The sequence below is a fragment of the Toxorhynchites rutilus genome, chromosome 2 (genome assembly GCF_029784135.1).
Source record: "Toxorhynchites rutilus septentrionalis strain SRP chromosome 2, ASM2978413v1, whole genome shotgun sequence".
Lineage (NCBI taxonomy): Eukaryota > Metazoa > Arthropoda > Insecta > Diptera > Culicidae > Toxorhynchites > Toxorhynchites rutilus.
The window spans coordinates 306,071,695-306,093,538 of record NC_073745.1 but is presented as its reverse complement, the minus strand read 5'-3'; the positions used below and the strand labels follow the sequence as shown (position 1 = coordinate 306,093,538).

The window sequence follows — 21,844 nt, the reverse complement described above, 5'->3', positions numbered from 1 at the left end:
AGTTCTATAGAATTACAAATGAACTCGCTTTCGCGTATAATCCGCACCGCGGATCATCCGCTCGCGAATAATCGAGGTTCTACTGTACACATGAATGAATAGTTAGTAGTTATGTAGTCCATTCAAGATGAAATAAATATCAAGTTCAACTTGCTAGATTGGAATTTATTCTAAAGTAACATAAGTCCATTATTCATAAGGTTTGTTTCAAACATTTAATAATGCATCAATATTAAAGAAAAAAAATCCCGTGAAAAATCGCACTTTTGTTCAATATTGTGTAATGCACGACATTCCCTCCTTGTGATATTTATGCCCGATGAAAAAAAATTCGGAAACAATCTACCCAACTATTGAAAAAAGGTACACAAACAACAAATACCAACGAAATGACTCCATCGTTGTGAATCATAGTAAAATCAAATCAGATTCGATAGACCACGATTCAATCGGATATCAGAGTTCAGGTAGAATTTGAACTTAATTCACCGGACCCATGCTTGTGACATTGAGCGTATCATTTTTCAGTTGTACTGTCACGCGCACTTTGGAAAACACTCTGATGTGGGCAGCCCTGGAAGTGTCGTCTTTGGAGGTCATTGTAAAGAAACGAATGGGCGTTCTGGTTCTGTCAATTTGGATATCGACCGTCTTGGCTAGTTGCTGTGGGCGAAACGAATTGGAATGAAATTCAGAGAAGATAGCTTCGAGAATAATATTGGGCTTACCTTGAAGGTGGCCTTGATGACATGTCCGGTAGCTATCAACACAACCTCAACCTGATGCGGCATGATATCCAGAATCGCTGCCTCTGTGTCGATTTTCTCAACGGTTTTCAGGTAAAATTTGAAGTAAAGCAGGGAACTGGCCTCCCCCGCCAGTTTGGCGTTGTACTTCTTCTCGTTGCATATATCGGCCAGCTTGGTCAGCTCATCGGGTGTTCGCGCAGGCCGATCGGACAATCCTAGCGCAGCGGTGAGAACCCGATGTACCATACAGTCGGCATACCTCCGGATGGGACTGGTGAAATGGGTATACATTGGGATGGCAAGTGCGAAATGATGGAAATCGCTGCTCCGGGAAGCGGTAGCAGAGCAGAAATAATTCGCTCGTGTCATTGGCTTCGCAAGCAGCACATTCATCGCTGCTAGGGCCGCATCGGGATGTCGGCTAGATGAGACAATCGCTTCCAGCGATTCGGTTATTGCCTTGGAAGTATGTACTTGGAATTGGTGTCCATGTTTGGCCAAAAACGAAACCAATCCTTTCATCGGGTTAGGAGCGGGTGGCAGATGACTGCGTAGGATTGAAATGTCAGCGAATTTAGAGTAGGTAAATTCGGCGACGGATGAATTCGCAAGCAGCATAAAATCTTCGATCATTTGATTCGCTGGTTTTAGTTCGTATACAGCGAATGCGGTTGGCTTTCCACTGTTAGGATCCAGAGTGAACGTCAGTTTCGGTTGATTGATTTTCAAACAGCCATTTTGCATTCGACGCGCTCTTAGCTGAACAGCAATCGATTGCATGAGGTTCACCATGCGACTGATATAGTTCGGGCTATAGCCATGATGTATCTCGGGGAAATCCGCCGCATCAAGATTCCCATTGGGCTTATCCAGCATAATCTGAGCGTGTTCGTACGCAAGTTGTGTGCACGAGTTTATCACAGTTTTCGCGAATCGAGTCTGAAGTATCTCGGCGTCCGGAGTAATTTCCCAGAAAACAGAAAAAGTGAGCTTATCTTCGCCGGGTAGCAGCGAACAAAGAAAGCACAAAGGCTTCGGCAGCATATGATACACGTTGTCCACCATATAGATTGACGTGGCTCTCAATTTCACCAATTCATCCAGCTTCGAGCCCTCCTTTAGGAAATAGCTGACGTCTGAGATGTGCACACCTATCTCGTAATTGCCATTCTTCAGTAGCTTGATGCTTAAAGCGTCATCTAAGTCTCTGGCAGTGAGAGGATCAATCGTAAATACACATTCATCGCGAAGGTCAATTCTCTCGCTTAGCTCCTTTTGTGGTATTTGGAACGAAGACGGAGGTAAACCGTTGATGATTTTCTCCGAATATGGTGAAATGTCCAGGTCATATTCTAAAAGTATGGATTCATTTTCCACTTCCAATTCTCCACACTGTCCAACCGATTTCAGAATAATTCCAACGGGAGCGTCATTTATCCACTTGATTATCTCCGCGTGGTAGATAACCGACTGTATATCCTTAAAATCATTCTGGAATAGTGCTACGGGCCAGTGTTGCCTGTATATTCTCACAAAAGGAATCCTATCGTCTCGCGGCCTCATCTTAATATATTGCGAATCACCTTGCATATGTGGCATGAAAGATCCCATAAACCTACGACTGTGTCGTTTTTCAAGGATTTCCACCACAAATCCCCTATTGTTGCTTAATTTCTCCCCGTTGTCTGACTCTTCATCCTGCTCGGGTCCGTTCTGCGCCGCCCCATGCTTAACAAATACCTTCACGAGGTCACCCTCCATCGCGCATTTGCGTATCAAAATCGTATTCAGGAACACATCCGAATCCCGAGTGGGATCGTTCACGAAAGCCTGCGTTACATTTCTACCGTTAATCCGAGTGACACCCTCGATCAGATAACCGACTCCCCGGGTCACAAGTCGGGCAACGAAATTGGCCAGCGCTGCTTCGTTCGGTTGGGTAAGATAGCCGTTCACATCCGCCTCAGAAACGTTCCTCAACGTTAGCTCCTCCTGGAAGGCTTTCTTATCGGGACTCGTTGCTTGCTGGCTGTTAGAATTCAACAACAAAGATACTTCTTCCTCGAATGTATGCGTCTCGCGTACCTACAATAGTGGAAGATTGATATTTGTTCGATGATATCCTCTTAGGCGGGGAACACAAATTACGTAACGCTAAAAATGCGGTTTTTGGATATGTTACAGTGAAAATGGAAGGTCAAATGTGTTGGTAAGCGAAAAACCCGAAAGGGATGGCCCGACATGAGCCGCATTTATTTTGCGGTATTCTGCTCTTCCCGTAGATCAATATAGCGGAGAAAATTCGGAAAACTCTGAAGGAAGGTCGGAAAATAAAATTCCCATATATTCTACAATCACATCATGATAAGCGTCCACCAATTCGTTACTCCACGATGGATGTTAAATTCAATATGAAGGAATTGCTATTCGCCCTGGAAAAAGACAGAGGATAGTCCGCCGGCCCGGATGAAATCACATATCAAATGCTGCGTCTTTTACTATTCATAACCAAAGAAGCTCTTCTCCACATGAACCACATAGCGAATTCGTTTTTATTCAGTTTCAACACCAGTGCCGCACTAACTGCTGTCAAAAGGTTTTTTTATTCACTCAGTTTCAACCAAGATGGTGGAGTTAACAGGTGGCTCGTAATTTACACTATTTAGAAAAGACGTATGAGGAATGGCAAGACGAAAAGTTTGGATTTGTTTATGTTATTACTTACGTTGATATGGTTACATTTGATTTCGTCGAAGGTATTTGAAGCAGTATAATAAATAAACAGTTGTCGTTGAAAATTGTAACCTAGTAAGCGAAAATTGTAACCTAGTAAATTGTAACGTTACTAGGTTACAATTTTCAACGACAACTGTTAATGTTGTATAATGTATAATGATTTTTTATATTATTGTCTGACCACACAGCGGAGGAGTGGGACAATGTAACCGGGAATCTTTTTCTGTCAACTTCAGTGTAAAATACATACACTCGCGTATGCAACTTCGATACTTAAATTTTCTTTTTATTTCTAATTCGTTCTACATTATTTTTTCTGTGTTTAATTTTATCAACTACTAATACAAACTCGCGTGGTACTCCGTTGAAGTGTCGATGCAGAAGAGAGCGATTCTATTGCACGACGGGTCAATTTTACAGAAGACCGAATATGAGCGATGTTATTTTCGATGAAACGGTGTGGTGATGTTTCCCTCTGAAGGTTGTCTCATATTTAGATGGATTTAGATGGTTTCGGCAGATAGGTGTCGCGAGGATAGGATTCGTGTATACGAACAATTATACAGTAATTATTTGTGGAACAAACAGGAAATGCATCGACAAATGGTTAAGTGAGTGTCAGAACTACATGTGTTAGGTAATCAAACAATATCAAGTAAAATTTATCATTCAAATTTTTATATTTTTACACTGCACTTGGCCCTTATGATCTGATAGAGAATAATTTACCTCCCAAGCACTAATATCGCCATCAGACGCCACCACCATTTGTCATCGCAAATATAAACAAATCAGACTATATAACGCACACCAACAAACCACCGCATTCGTGAAACTGAAAATGTTTTTTTTATTACAGAGTCAGTTTGACACTGACTCAGTTTTAAAAACGAATTCGCTAACAGAATGATTTACCATTTAGAGAGTACAGGTTGACTCGCCAACAAACAACATGCCTTTCGACCAGGCAGAGGAGCTACAACTTATTTCAACGAGCTTAAGGAATCTATCGAAGAGACAATTGAGAAAAACGAATATATGGAAATCGCTCTCCTTGATTTCGAAAAAGCTTACGACCGAGCATGGAAGGCGCATATCTTACACCAGGTCTGTAAAGCCGGCTTAAGTCACAAAGTTTTTTGGTTTAGTCGACAATATCTCGATACTAGGACATTTAGGGTATCTGTAGGTGGTAATACCTCTCGACCAATGATTAAAAAAAAATGGAGCGCCACAAGGCGAGATCTTTTCACCCACTATCTTCCTGTTGGCTGTTAATCCCGCTTTCGATGTTCCGTTATCCCGCTGTGTCCTCCGTGGCTACGCAGATAATTTTAAAATTTCGTTTTCAAGTAAGTATACGGCAATTGCCCGTAAGCACCTGCAACGTAATATCGAGACGTTAGACAAGTGGGCGACATCGGTTGGTTTCGCAATCAAAAGCACGATGATTCATATCTGCAGCAAAAACGTCATCATTTCAGCTGAATACCGAAAACGAAACTCCGTGATCCTGAAGGTTAGCTCGACAAGAGTTCTGGGTACTTGGATAAATCGTCGAGAAAAGCATGTCGCAAAGACACGACATGACATGCGACAACGGCTCAACTTTATCAAAGCGATCCGATGGTGGGGACAACGACACTACTCCGGGAGATTCATTGGGATGTTTTAATACATCCACCATATAGTCCGGACCTGGCACCAAACGATTACCACCTTTTTCTCGCATTGCTAAATTTCCTGAGCGATAAGAAGTTGGGATCAAGAGAAGATTGTAAAAATCTATTGCTAGAGTTTTTCGCCAATAAGAACCAAGACTTCTATGATAGAGACATTATGAAGCTACCTTTACCTCGAACCCGAACACCAGGCATGATAATGTGAGACGCTAATCACTCGGTCGCGGGTGCACTTATCAAGTGCATTACGGAATTCGAAACTCCATCTTCACGGTCGCACCGTTCGATGCGAACCCTTTCAGATGATCCTTGTAATAAATTCCGTTCTAATTAAACTGATCAATTATTGCATTGTAAATATCTTTATGATCAGCCGTATCGTGCAGAATCTGTACCAAAAATAGCGAAAAAATCTGTACGTGTGGCTACACTGCTCTAAACATTAGGGTTTCCACACCAGAGACAGACAACAATTTTACAATGGTTCCGTAAACTTATCTTTTCCAAAATGATCCAATCGTTCATTTTCCGGGTTATAGTGAGCAAACTTGTGACTTTTGTTGCTATCAATATTGTTTCAGTGCAGAGGCCAAATTCTGTGAAATTCAGAAACGATTCAAAGACTTCTCGAATCGTTTCCAGTCAATTTTCGCCATATGAAAAACAATAAAAGAAAAAAAATGAAAGGGGTGTAAGTGACATAATTGATTTCTCTACATCGACTCTCTTTTTTGGTCATAACTTAGCTGCAAACACATTCCCAGCTGTATTAGTATTGTGGAGGATAAGTCAGAACCTCTTTTATCGGATTCTATAGCAAACTCAAATTGGAACGTTTTTACAGTTGAGTTATTAACTGAAGAAAAAGTTGATGAAGAGAAATCGATAACCCAATAATACCCTAAAACACTGCGGAATCAAAACAATAAATTAACTAAAGAAAAAGTTGATGCAGAGAAATCGATCAAGTCACTTACACCTCTTTCCTTCTGAGCCCCTCATATAAGGTTTATTAAGTGTTATTACAAATACAGTTCAACTTTCAACACGTTACTTCGCTTCAAATGTCGAATCAAATTTGCATGAAAACAAAACTTCCTTCATCTTAGTACACTAAAGAGAGTATATTATTGCGTCTCGTGCGACGTTTTAATGCGCTGGAACACTTACAGTAACTTTCTAAAAGTTATCGCCGAAAAAACATTGAGCGAGAAATTCCCAATTGCCCGAAACATTTTTCGACTTTTTTCCGCTTTTTTCCCGATGGATTTCGATTCCCGACTTTTTTCCGCATTTCCCACAATTCCCGAATGGGTGACCACCCTGCTAACCAAATCAATTGGACCAACCGTTTCTGAGTTCAATTTTTTTTTAATATTTTCAAGCAACCTTTGCTTAGGCCCTTCACCAAATTAAGACCAGAGTCCAAATGCAAAACCGATTCTGCAAGTTGTCCTTTTTGGTCATAAAGAATGCGTCTGCAAAATTTAAGCCAAATAAAAAAATCGTAAGGGGTTGTATCTAATGGCGAGTTTACACTAGGGAGATCTATAGCTATAGATGGATTTATTCACCTGGTGTAAACGGATGAGAATAAATATGATACACTTATTCGAGGTACATATAACTTGAATAAATTCAGCATATGTAAACGCTTGTGAATTTCTCACTGGTGAGAAATCACTAAAGTTGGATGCAGTTCTACTTCAGGTGAATAAATTCACCGAAAATATGAATATATTCATTATAGAAGTTCACGCTAGTGTAAACGGTCGATGCGATTTCTATAAATCTCATCATATTTCTTCACATGAATATATCACTAGTCTAAACCCACCCTAAGACACGACCGCATATTTTCGACGTAAAACTACGCAATTATATTATGCAATCCAATTGTTTACCACTTCGAATATTATTTTAGAATGCATTGAAATTTCTATAACAGATTATAATCTTCGTTACAAGTAAATTTAATGAACGTCCGTTTACGTTTGATATGAAACCTAGGACTACCAAAATATGATCATTGTATTTTACACTTCCCTCTGAAATTATTGCATATCTCATGTTTACTGTTTACTCATGTTACTGCGAAAGGTCATTCTCCTCCAGTATCTGAAATGACGATTTTCCCAGGCTTCTCAGTTTGAAAGTACGTTTTAGGGAAACATTTTCCGGTCTGCACAACGACAAGCGAGTACAAAAGTACTCAACACCAAAAAATAAACCCGACTTGTATGTACATCTGCAAAGCGGATTTCCACAGGTACATCGATTTTGAAGTCTGTGTTGGGGAAACCGTGAATCGGGCCAATCAAAGCATGGCAGTTAGGGCATTTAGATAATACTTTACATTTTACAGTTATTCAATTATTCATCTCATGAAAATAACATTTTATGAATTGTGATAAACGCGTAGGAATATTTCCTATCAATTGATGCGAACATCTTTCCGATCAGTTAAGCAATGTTGCAGTTATAAGCATTCGAAATACGGGTAGGGTTAGCACACAAATTGGCAGAACAAATGTATGAGAAAAAGGAAATTCTTCCAGTTCTCATGAATTTAAACCGTTTAGAGATTAGCGAATTGTAATGTATAGCATATCAAACAAATCTTAGAGAATTTCCGATTCGATTATGCAAATGCAAATCACGAGAAATCGTTCACAGTGAAAATAGTTATTAACGTTAACTTTATTTCATAAAAACGTGACCTATTTCCTGACGTGGCACCCTTCCTGAAAGACGTAGTTCTACGCCAAAAAATACAAATAAGATCGACCTTCGAATTCAAATGGAATCGCTCTGCTGTTAAGCCAACAACACCATGTACTTTATCATCTTGACTCAGGAAATACGCCATATTCGGTCCCAGAATCGAAGCTTGTTACTCAAGCATATAGGAACGCGTGAATTCATGTTGAAATGAAAATGGAATTTTGTTACATAACGATTACGGCTACCCCCCTCCCCCCTATGTCACATTAAGTAGCGCAACCTCGACCCCCCCACCTTCTTGCGTTACGTAATTTGTGCATGACGCCTTACACTTACTTTTTTCGTCAGCTGATTATTACCGATTTCTTGAACGGCTACGGATGGCCTTGGAACTGGTTCTTGTGGCTCCTGCTTTGCATTCTTTCCGTAGCAATATTTCAGAGCACGAGATTTTAGGCCACTCGCCATTGATTTGAATACAGGATTGATCTCGAAACCTTTCCCATTCGTAGCAGGAACCAACAGCAAGCGTTCTCTGCCAACATTGGTCAGATAGACTTCCCGCTGTGAAACTGAAAGACTCAATAGTGTCAGTAGCAACTCATTGTCTGACGAAGAGGCTTCAAGCAATAGGCCGCTCCCAGATGGACCAGGTGTGCGAGTTTTCATATGTTTATCAGTGGATTTTGTGTCATTTTGCTTATTTTGAGAATGATGAAATTTGATTGTTCCCTTTTTAAATCTAGCGTTCTTGCCACTTTTAACGCTGGAGGTGCCAGACTGAACGCTAGATACACTATCGCTCCTGACAAGAGTACTGTTCTTGTTTTTGTCGACATTGGTTGCATTGATAGAAATCTTCATTTCCTTTACCTTTTTCTGTACATGTTTTATACTGCCGGCAATTTTCTGCTTACGTTCTTCAAACTCGCGCTGAGCCTGTGGATCAACTTTACCAGACGATTCCGAATCCGCACTTCGCAAATCATCATCAGAATCACTAGAATCATCGGAATCGCCTTCCAGAGCCTTGGCAATGTTGAAACCCGGTGTGGCCACATCGTAGCATGGTCCGTCCAATTTCGCACAGATTGCCTTCTTCTCCCTCAGCATCGCGTTTACCCTCGCTAGTTCCCGCTTTATCTCGTCCATTAGTTGAGCCGGCGTTTTCATATCTGGCGGGTTGTACACTACCGGCTCCACATCGTCACGGTTATGTGGCTTTTCAGGCGCACTCGCGGAAACTAGCTCCACAAACTCACAAGGGTCTTCGGATATATCCACTTGCGAGGGTTTTGCGTTCTGCAACATTTCAGCCGTGGAAGACTTCATTTCCTCGCAAAGTTCGCGAAAAAGCTCTTCAGCAGACATATTCTAAAAACATACACAATGCATAGGCAAATAACTTTCATCAGGTATAAAACATAATTCACTTACTGTTTGTAAAAAATTATTCTTTCGATTGATATTACAACAATGATCGTTCCAGGTTAACGTTAAAAGTAATAAAACAACACCTAATAGTGAAACGGTGGATATAGAGAGTAAAAAATTACAAGTTGGCCGAATTTAATCTGCTGCTTATCGCAAAATTTGAGACCGCAGAACCAAGGCGCCTAGAAGTATATCCTAAGGTGGGCCAACTTGCTAAAACCACTCTTCAGCCATCTTGGAAGTCTACTGTGTTTTGTTTGTAAACAAAACACAATACGCTAGTGCCGAAGCTCGCTCGTGATCAGTCTGTCTCTTCCACGCTACAAGCAAATAATTCCCCTTCTGCTTTCTTCCGTACTGTTTTCATATACCGCTCCCCTTACCAACTTAGTGACGAAACGGCCTCACCTAGTACCATAGACCCGTCTTGCGCAGAACAAGGTTCGCATGTCATTTGTCAAACCATACAGCGTTTCAGCTAGAAGGTCGAGTAGAAATTTATACCGACACAATTTGGCCAACATCAGTTGGAAACCAAGGCGCGTAGAAGTATATCCTAAGGTGGGCCAACTTGCTAAAACCACTCTTCAGCCATCTTGGAAGTCTACTGTGTTTTGTTTGTAAACAAAACACAATACGCTTGCGCCCAAGCTCACTCGTGATCAGTCTGTCTCTTTCACGCTTCAAGGAAATAATTCCCCTTCTGCTTTCTTCCGTACTGTTTTCATATACCGCTCCCCTAACCAACTTAGTGACGAAACGGCCTCACCTAGTACCATAGACCCGTCTTGTTGGAAACATTGTTTCCCTCTCTATTCTGGATTAGGGTTGTCTGTACAACGGAAACTAGAAATGTACCGTTCACGAACGGTACGAAAGAGCTAGTTCGCTAAAAAGAATGAACGAACGGTCGCTTTTTTTAAAGAACGGTAGTTCGCTCGTTGTGCTCCCGTGGCAAGTGGTTAGTGTCACACATTATCATGCCGGGGGTTCGGGTTCGATTCCCATTCTGGCAGGGGGTTTCTCGTCAAAAAAATTTCTTCCGGCTTGCACTAAGGTCATGCGTATTCTAGAGCTTGCCACTCCATAATACATTCAAGACGTATATTATTTGGCATAGAAATCTCAACTAGGTACTACTAATAAAAATGACGCAAATACTACCTACGTTGAGAAGGCAAAAGTACCACGTACCAAAAGGAACGTTAGTGCCATTCAAGAAGAAGTTCGCTCTACGAACTAATTGCGAGCGAACGGTTTGTGAACGAACTGATTCCGAAAGATCTTTTTGCGAGTGAAATGTTTGGCAATCTACACACTAGGCAACCTGGGTTGGAAACCAACTTAACGAATATCGCAAAAAAAGTTGAGAGCATGAGTAATCAAATGGGAGCATACACACTAGGCAACTGGCAACTTAGGTCGGTCCATCTTTTTCGATTCAACGTAGCATGTCGAGTCGCACGCGATATGTGTCGGCAACCTTTTCATTCAATTGCTGTTGACAATTAAATTAATTAAATTTCTGCGTTTGTTGAGTTTCAATCATGGATGCCAGCAGATTTTTTCATATGTTTTCACATGGTACGAAACAATGTCTTCTCAATCATATTGAAGGAAACTAATATTCATAACTTAACTTTGAACAATGCTTGATAGATTATTCAAGGTTTATAATAAATGTTGTATATAGAGCATTCTTTAAGCTTATCTTTAGGTTTTGAAGTTTATTTCAATAAATGTGAACAAGTATATATATATATATATATATATATATATATATATATATATTATATATATATATATTATATAACTTATGTTTTACATGAGTTTGAAAGGGTTTTTAAAAAACTAACTAATACTAAAGATGGAAGGAGAACGGATTAAATCAACTGCACTGATTGGAGGTCTAAACTGTAATGTTAATCTTTATTATTTCCGAAGCCTAACTGCCCTGCCAAAACTGATTACTTAGCACCAGACAACGATGGCACGTTGGCGGTGTCAAATACCGCGGCTGCATTCTTGCTGGTTCCAGTAAATCTCGCTGGCAGTACACGCGTGTCCGATATCGCTGACCACGCTGTTCCGCTGTTAGACTCCCTGGGTGATGTTGGAGTGGTTTCGATAGCGGTTGGGTCCGCTAGGGTGGTTCCGTGTTTAACTTATATATATATATATATATATATATATATATATATATATATATATATATATATATATATATATATATATATATATATATATATATATATATTCCGCGAGGTGTCGTTGTAAGCGCGTAGTTCTAGTTGTATTCATTGTATCGAGTCATACTATAGCTTGTTGGAAAGGTATTTTTGCGCGCTATAATATAGTCCTTGACAGTGTTTTGTTTGGTTAAATCGTTCGTGAGTTATAGTGTCGCAAATATGGAGCAAAATAAAGAGAAAATCCGACATATTTTACAGTACTACTATGACTAAGGCAAAAATGCATCTCAGGCTGCCAATAAAATTTGTGCAGTTTATGGACCCGATACAGTTTCCATTTCCACCGCACAACGATGGTTTCAACGTTTTCGTTCTGGTGTTCTGGTTCTGGAGGTCGTCGAAGATGCGCCACGCTCCGGAAGGCCTGTCGTCGAAAATTGCGACAAAATCGCTGAATTAGCCGAGAAAGACCGGCTTAGTAGCAGCCATAGCATCGGCCAAGGGCTGGGGATAAGTCATCAAACCGTTATTAACCGTTTGAAGAAGCTTGGATTCACAAAGAAGCTCGATGTATGGGTGCCACACACGTTGACGCAAAAAAAACATCTTTGACCGTATCGACGCATGTGAATCGCTGCTGAATCGCAACAAAATCGACCCGTTTCTGAAGCGGATGGTGACTGGTGATGAAAAGTGGGTCACTTACGACAACGTGAAGCGCAAACGGTCGTGGTCGAAGCCCGCTGAAGCGGCTCAGACGGTGGCCAAGCCCTCATTAACGGCCAGGAAGGTTCTGCTGTGTGTTTGGTGGGATTGTCAAAGAATAATCTATTATGAGCTGCTTCCCTATGGCCAAACGCTCAATTCGGACCTGTACTGCCAACAACTGGACCGCTTGAAGGTAGCACTCATGAAGAAGAGGCCATCTTTGATAAACAGAGGCCGCATTGTCTTCCATCAGGACAACGCCAGGCCACACACTTCTTTGGTGACGCGCCAGAAGCTCCGGGAGCTCGGATGGAAGGTTCTTTTGCATCCGCCGTATAGTCCGGACCTTGCACCAAATGACTACCGCCTGTTTTTGTCCATGGCGACCGAGCTAGGTAGTCAGAAGTTAGCCACAAAAGAGGCCTGTGAAAATTAGCTATCCGAGTTTTTTGCCAATAAGGAAGCGAGCTTCTATAACAGGGGTATCATGAAGTTGGCATCTCGTTGGGAACAAGTTGACTTAAAACAGATGATTGTAACTAATTTTATGAACAAATGAAAATTCAAAAAAAAATACCGCAGGACTTTTTTGACAGCCTAATATATATACAGCCATTCCATGCCAAACCGATATAGTGGTTCTCAGATTTTCGTGGGAAGTGGAAATTTTGTTCTTTGTCGCAAACCATTAGAGTCTTTTTTTTTATTTTTCTGTTAGGGTGACCATTTCCATTTTAGGCTGGTCCAAAAAATCTGATTTTTCCACTTTTTTCAAAACATGACTTTTTTTCAAAAATTCATAACTTTTGAACTACTGAGCCGATTTAAATGATCGTGTTGGATACCTGGCCCAGTTCGATAACTCAAAATTTTCCAGGCACCCAACACTGCTTGGGGAAATTCCTTTCCCCACCAGAACAATTTCCTTGCCGCCAGCGAAACAACATAAGGCCAATTACACTATCGACGGCAAACACTATTGAATAAAACGACCAGCACAAACAATGGCACAGTTTCCTTCCGAATTTAAACACAGTGGTGGGACTAACTACACTATATTCTACTTAACTTCATCAACGTGTATTAACAATTCACATCTAACATTTAATGTTGACAATATTACAAATATACATATTATAACGAACGACACCGATATAAATTTCTACATATATTGTGTTTCCCGCATTGGACTATTTCAGACTGATCTCGCTCAGTCAATCTTCAAGATTATCTGCGCACTATCTTCGCTGAGCGTATTCTCCCGATCACCTTCGGCTAACCGTTGATCGCTCTCTATCTCTCCTGCCTGTGTTATAGTCGAACCGAGAACCCAGCTGATCAGACTGTCTGGGTTGTTGTTTACTATTACCGTTGTTCGCGAACAGCTGACCAGGTAAATTATCCCCCCTTGCTTCGCAAGTGGGGATGTTCAGTTAGTCGCGAACAGATCGACATATCAAATTAAAGCCAATCAGCTGATCTTTTCTGAAAAAATATCAGAGCAGCACAAAATTTTAATTTTGGTTTCGTTATTATTGATTGTATTTGTTTTTTATAGTTTTCATGGTCTCGGGACCAAAGGCGCTATACCTTTTTATATTTTTTTTCTGGAAAGCTAAGTATTTTTCACATAACATATCTCGAAACCAGGGAGGCGTTTTTTTTGTTTTTGAATTATGATTTTAAATTAGCGCCTCTGGTCCCGAGACTATAAAAACAACAAAAAACGAATACAATCAATAATAACGAGAACAGGATTCAAACTTTCTGCAGGTGTAGTATTTTTTCATAAAAGACCAAGTGATTGGCTCTAATTTGATATGTCGATCATCTAAATCGGTCCAGTAGTTCAAAAGTTATGAATTTTTGAAAAAAGTCATCAACGTGTACTGAAACACGACACAAAACACGACGAGCAAATATTGAGTACTTGTTTGCTTAAACTTTTTTTCACCAATTTGTCAAATTATGTGCTGACGTACGTTAAAATTTCAGTTTTTTTTGTATTTTTGATGTTTGGCATTGTTTGCCACTGTTGATAATTGAAGAGTGGCAAGTGCCAGAAGGAAAAAAAACTGCCAACAGGAATGCCATATCTTTTGACGTAGAACTACGTCTTTCATTAAGAGTGTCAAATCAGAAAACAGGTCACATTTTAAAGAAATAAAGTTAACGTTAATAACTATTTTTGCCGCGAACGGATTTTGGCGATTTACATACTAAACGAATCGGAAATTCCGTAAGATTTGTTTAATATGCCATACATTAGAATCCCCTGGTTAGTAAATGGTTAAAATTCATGAAAACTTTAAGTGTTTCTATTTTCCCATACATTTGTTCTGTCCATTTGAGTGCTTTCCCGAACAGAGCTATCAATAACGAGCAACTTATCGACGACCAACGGAGGGGAAATCGTAGGATTTAAAGTCTCCGTGAACAAAGGAAAAGAAGAAGAATGAAGGGGAATACTTGCCTAGAGTATAAACAGTGGATCTCGCTGAGGCAAACTTTCATTCGGCATCGAACTGTTGAGTAATCCAGTTCACTTTGCTTTCGCTGCGCTTCAATCTAAGATTGGACCCCACCAGTGGTAATCCAACTTGGAAATCGTCGTTTGGTTTTTCTGTTTGTTTTTCGCGTTATTCGTATCGTGTGTTCTTCTTTCCACATCATAAATTGGACGCTTCGCGTAGTGTGCGATGAGCAAGAAGAAGAGGAAGGCAGGCTCGAGCCCTGCAAAAAACGAACGCATTGCCAGGGGCAGTAAAATTTCGAGGTAAGCGTCATCTAATGATGCACGCGGTGTTGGTGCAGTGAAAAGCGCTCGCACTGAACCGAACCTTCGCGAATGTGACACCGCACCGAACAACAGCGAAGTAGGCGATTTCGGCGCGTCGGTCGAAAATGTAAACGCCCAGGCAGCAACCAAAATCAAGCTTCCCCCGCTGGTGGTGAAGGCGGTCGCTCTTGACAAACTCATCAGCGAATTTGCATCGATGGGTGTTACAGCAGAGTACAAGCTGTGTGGCATAATTCGGTCTTTTTCCAAGCAGTTAACATTGTTTATTTTCCGTCTTCATAAGGGCTTCGTTGGTGCCTTTGAGAATGCATCAATGCATTAAACTGACGTTATGGCGAAGTAGACGATAAGGTTGTGCACCAAAGAATTATTTGGGAATACCAAGCATCTTGAATGTCTTACTGGAATGTTATAAGTTATTTGGGTTCGCGTGCCAGTCGCAAAACTGCCTTCAACTAGGATTGCATTTGCGCTAATATTGATCATAATGAAGCATTGCTACTGTTTTAGAGGTTGTTATTATTCTCTTGTTTAGTCATCAAGAAAGTAAATGTTCTGGAATTTTGTATGTGATTAGGTTTTGCTTGCCAGTAGTAAAACTTCCTCCACTAAGGGTGACAGCTGCGCTTCTCTCGAGCATGAGAAAGTAATGCAACTCTTTTCGAGGCCAGTAATATTAACAGAAGCGTTTCTTTTGAGAATAGCGCAAAATGATGAGAAATTTTTATATTGCTAGTAGTTTCAAGCCACCAATGTATGGCTCTGTATGCATGCTATGGTGAACGCTTGTTTGGCGCTTGGTTTACGCTTAGTTTGTACGAACGATATCTAGAGGTGCGATTCCTTTGAGGCAATACTAATTAATATGTAGCATGATATTTGATACTTGCAAATGTTGTCATTGTTGTTGTTTACATGCGATGCCAAAGATATATTGATGTAGTTATGAGATATGGAATAATGGTGCTGCTGCAACATGTATATAATCGACTGTAGCGGAGTCTATGTCAATTTCGAAAAAGGCCACCGGAATAGCCTTCGAGGTAAATTTTGAATGCATTGACATGAAATAAATTGCGACATACGATTGTTTTGCGAGGGCAAGAATGAATCATCAATCAATTATCGTCAACTGATTCTACAATGAAAAAATCATTTCAGAGTGCTTAGTAGAATCAGTTGTTTCTAAAATTTCACAGCATTATAGAATAATATCCGAAGGAATAAACAAGCGACTTATATAAAATAACAGCGTAGTTCTACGTCAACAATGCGGTCGTATCTTGGACACAACCTCCTATAATTTTTTTTATTGTAATTTTTACTCATTCGTTTTCAAATCATCTGTGTAAGGGGCCGTCCACATATCACGTGGACAACTTTAGAGAGGGGTAGGGTTTACAAAGATGTCAACGCTTATCCACGAGGAGGAGAGAGGGGGGAGGTATAGTTGATGTCCATGTGGACACTTAAAATTAATATTTTTTTGAAAAATACATTCACATCAGTATTCAAAAATATACACCGTGTTGGGACATGAACAGCACTTACCTCGCATAATGAAATGATCTTGATTGACAAACAAAAGCACAACTGAAGGTGGCCATACACTGTTTGCCCGGAGGTCAAATATTTGATATTTTTTGACAGATAAGGTTTGATTTGATATTTGTACAAACACTATTTTGTTTGCCACTCTTCAATTTTCAACAGTAGTAAACAATATCAAACACCGAACATGGAAAAAATCAACTGAAATATTCAAGGTAACCTAACCATATACCGATAGGTTCGAAGAACAGACTGAAAATATATTTTAGGCATCCAATAATTGAATATTTGCTTGTCGTGTTTTGTGTAGAATATATTTGATCAGTACACGTTGGACAAAATTTATCTGTCAAAAAGAGTCAAATATTTGGCTTCGGTCAAACAGTGTATGAGCACCCTGAGCCATATCAAAATATATTAACAGCAGCTTCTGTATATACTTGTTCAGTTTCCGTTCAGTTTTAACTCAGTTTGTATACTCGCGCATGGTGTAGGGGTGTAGTGGCGCACCACTCGTGCGGTTGAAGAGAGTTTGGTAAACAGGCAATGTGAGAGAGAGAGAGTGTCCGCTGAGTGGCTTTGAACAATGAGAGAGAATTAGAAAGAATAATTACAAATGTGTGAAAATTGAAGTATATTAAAACCAGAATATAGTGTATTAGTGAATCCATCGATATTCGATATTACAGAGAATTAAGATAATTACAGTTGGATTGGCGAAAAAAAAACTATGTGGATTTTGGTGCCGACGATGAATCGATTGAATATATCGCTCCCCACAAACCGGAAGAAAATGATGCTAACTTTTCTATCAATGTAGCAACATAGAATAGAGGAATTTAAAATGTAATTTAGGCGCAATTCAATGATTCTCCCGAACAATGTCCATGTGGATAGTAGGGGGAAGGGTATACGAAATGTCCACGCTTGTCCATGGAGTGGGAGGGAGTGTCGTACTTCTTGTTTTCGATGCCGATATTTTTCACGTGATAACGTCTTACTACACCAAAGATCGTACACTGAATGATGCGAAAAATTAACCTTATTCACGAAACACATTAGCCCCTTCCCGTATTATTGATTACGTCACACATCAAGCCTGCTGAGCGTTCTAGTGCCCTATGTTATTAAAGTACCCACGAGTGACCCTCGATGTTGTACGGGAAAGGGTTAAAGTTCGCTTTTTCTTTTTTTCCCAATCCCTGTCGGATTCGTTCTCTTTTCTGCACCTACTTGATTTAATTACAATATATTTTTGTGCCATTTAATTATCCGAACAGAGATCCGGAAGAAATTTGAAATCATGTTGAACATAATTCTCTACAATTAGTAGAAATTAAACCGATTCATTTTGTTTCCCACAGGGAGGTTTCTAAATTTGTGCTTTTTATATCCACGTGGTGTATGGACAGCCCCATAGGAGAGGGATTGGGAGAGAGAACCAATAATAAAAAAACATCGTTAAACGCTAATATCGGCGTTTTCGAAGAATAGTATAGAAATACACTGAATTCTTTTTTTAAGCAACTGATACGTGCGCAAAAAATAAAATCGCTTTAAAAAACGCGTAGTTTCGAACAAATCGCTTGAATAAAAATCGCATAATTGTGAGAGAACCGGCACATACTCTACACAACCACACTCGCAAACGATCTCGCGCAAAATAAAATCACGCAAAAAAATAAATCGCGTAAAAAAAAAGAATCCAGAGGTGCGCTTACGCATGAGGGATATGAAATTTAACAAAATAAAATAAACAATTGAAAACATTTTGCAAATCACTCCGGTAAAAAAATTCAAGTACTGTGAATCACTAGTGCTATTTGGTCTCGGCCACGAGTGGTTAGCGTCACACCTAACATGCCGGGGTTCAAATCCGATTCCCGTTCTGGTCGGGGGAATTTTTCGTCAAAGAAATTTTCTCCGACTTGCACTGTGGTCACGCGTATTCTAGATGTTGTACTCAGAATGCATTCAAGACGTGTTATTTGGCACGTGATTATCACCATGGACCTTATCTTATTTTCGAGTTGGTCCTTTCCATCCTTCGCCTAAGCGATAGGTTGTGTAAACTCAAACAAACTTGCATTATGTTTTATACATGTTTAGGCGCGCAGCGAAGGATGTATTTATTGTAGCTCGATGTTTATTTACTTCACGATTACTGGCGAACTTTTAATATGAATGTCAACGTGAACAAGAACATTCTGTTCACCACGATTCTCTGAGTTGCTTGTTCGTAATGTGGTTCACCGTGAAATGATCGCCCGCTCTATATTGTTGTGTCAGATCGGTCCCAACAGATGGTGTCGATAACGGTGTCGATATAGTGCCATTTTGCAATGATTTTGACAACACTGTGCCAATCTGGCACTGCGTCGACCGATAGCAGCACTGCTTGCCCAGTTTCATATTTTTTCGAGCGGTTATAAGCACCATGTGGACCGAGCAACGGAAAGTGCTACAAAAGTGCTGGAATTTTACCCCGCCTATCCCCCGTAGGCAACACTGCCTATAGTTCCAGCTATAATTGTACACCATTACTTGTACAGAGCGAAACGGCATCACTGCAACGAATCTTCTGTCTTTTTCTCAAAAAGACTTTTTGTTCAAAAGAATAAAACGGAGAATGGAAGGGATCGAGAAACAAGTTTCGTAGGTACGACAAGATTTGTTGTTTTTTTTTTATTATCATTCATGATGAATTTTGTTTTCTTTTCAGCTTTTCTGAACAACATTAACAAATTGGGAGACCTACATAATGCAGCGAGCAAAACACAGCAGCACCAAGCAGTTGTTCGACTTATTCCATGGATGGGCCCCCACGAATCGGATATTTTATTTTGAAGAAAAATAAATGAAAATACAACAGTTGCAGACGAAAACGGCAGTATTTATTTGTCGATGCTCGGAAAATTGATATGCATTCTGAGCATATCCGTAAAGTTATTCGTGGTCTTAGTGATATGAAGAGAACCGTGCGGAGAGTGTTGCAGTGATGAAATTGTATGCAAAAGTTCCGGTGCTGCATCATATCGTCTCGTGATGTGCGGTTAGAAGTAAGACCGATGCCATTCCAACGTATGCTGATAGCCTGTTGGAACCAGAACAATTGAAGGTTATCAGAATTGATTCAAGGTAAATTCCTGCGAACATGAGTGAATTCCAGCTTTTGACTGAAGTGGCGTGTTTCAACACAAAAAGTAACCACCACCAGCATTGCTCTGTGGATTTACAAACGGATCCTATATACTATGGCTTTCATCATGACATAGTCACCGGATATTGTTCATGGGAGGTCTAAATTTTTACCTCTTACCAAGGATCGTTAGATATGGGCATTGGTTTCTATCGTTGTCACATATTTAATCGATTTATGTTTTGTTTCAGTATTAAAATAGGAATGATTGCGATAGCATTTTGTCAGCCCATTCGCGCTAAATAATTGCTATTTGTGTAATAATATGCTAAGATGTTTATATTATTGTGAAACTCGCAAAAATATTCTGAAAAAAGACCAGAGGTTTTCGTAAGTTAGGTGATTTTGTTATAGATAACGATTTATAATTGTCATATTTTTCACATTGCCCAGAAATCATTGATTTCTTCATTTGTCGCGACAGTACGCAGAATACCAGAGGATGTCACGGATTAATATAATGGAACTGATGAATTGTAATACTGAACGCTATGAATCAATTCCATCCACTGTCTGTTTTTTTACTTTCTATTTGACCATACTTGAAAATAAACAAAGTCATAAAACGGGTCGAGCAGTTTCGCACTCGGTCGACGTGGCGCCAGATTGGCACAGTGTTGGCGCGTATTTGGTTGTTAAACACGAAGGATAGGTTGACAGAATCATTGCAAAATGGCACGATGTCGGTACCGATGTCGACATTATTTTCTGGGACCAATTTGACATAACAAAGTATAACAACATTATTAATGCATATAAACATTAATGAAAGCCCTATATGCGCATTTGGTGCTACCATATAATGCTTACAAACATTAGGATAAAACATATGAAAATAGGCATTAATGGAAGCCCTATATGCGTATTTAATGCTACCATTTTTTCCAGACCCACACAAACATGATTTTTTTGAGCAGGTATCTGAGCGCGGTTATTGAAATAGGACTATTTTCCATTCATTTATATGTAGTCCAGTTAACAGTGGTCCAGATAGCAAAGACACAACAGAGAAACATACATGTTGCAGAAGTACCTCGGTTCGAATCTCGTAAGGTAACTGTCATATAACAATTATTTCTCATTCCAAACAGTGCGTTAATCTAAATAAATGATATATCAATATCATCCATAAAATGGCTGTAATAAATCTGTGTGGGCCCATTAAATAAATAATTTTTTTATTTTCTGTCGAGTCCCGATAGATTCGATTACTTTTTCCTAGAAAAAAAAACGAATAAAAAAACAACTGCTTAGTAAAGGCAGCCATCACAAGTGAAGTTTTCAGATAGCTCTAAGTAAGCTTTAGTAATGCTTATTTGAGGCTGTAACTGAAGCATTTAAAGAACCCTATATTTCGCCTTTTTAGCATGATATTGTTACGTCTTGTATAGTGAATAGACGACAATTATATTTACGTAACAATAATAACTTTATTAACTATTCTAATGTTTAAAAGGAATAACTTGGTCAGCGCTTGAGCGTGTTTACTGAGGAATAGAGAGCGAACATGGGGTCGCTCGTGACAGCTGTGTCATAGCCGGCGGCAAGGCCAATGAATGGAAGGTGCAACATCTGTTGTATGATGGAAGTGTCCGTACTAACGTAAGGGCACCGTCGTTGGGTGGTACCCCAACATATATCCACCCTATATTGGTTTGTAGAGTGTAATAAGCATTTATTCAGTAATCTATATGTGGATACAGTGCTGATTTAAGACCATTTTCAGTGCTTACTGGTTACCTGGGGTGTGTAATCATGAACAATTAGAGCCTCCGCAGACTGCAGACTGATTTACGCCGATTCAGTTGGGTCGGTTTTTGCACCAGAAGGCCGACCCGACCAAACTGTTGGTTGACATAAAGTCTGTAGTATGCGGGGGCTCTTATAGCTGAAACTATAGGCAGCGCTACCTGTGGAGGGCATGGCAGGGTTAGTTTCAAGTACTTTTGTAGCATTTTTCACTGTTTCGGTCGACATGGTGTCGATAACTGCTCGAAAATAATTTAGAGCGGGCGTTCTATTTCACCATCTGTTCACGTCCCCGTTCACGGGAGCTTTAAACTAGCCTT

General features: G+C 39.9%; 1 protein-coding gene across 1 annotated transcript; it reads right to left on the bottom strand.

Moving 5' to 3' along the window:
* Window positions 1-201: 201 nt before the first annotated feature.
* LOC129767638 (DIS3-like exonuclease 2) lies at window positions 202-9,510 on the bottom strand. The gene is made up of 4 exons (XM_055768716.1): window positions 9,329-9,510; window positions 8,228-9,265; window positions 729-2,834; window positions 202-663 (listed from the first exon to the last, which is right to left on the bottom strand). The coding sequence occupies exons 2-4, from the start codon at window positions 9,260-9,262 to the stop codon at window positions 481-483; spliced, it is 3,324 nt and encodes a 1,107-aa protein (XP_055624691.1). The 5' UTR covers window positions 9,263-9,265; window positions 9,329-9,510; the 3' UTR covers window positions 202-480.
* Window positions 9,511-21,844: the final 12,334 nt, after the last annotated feature.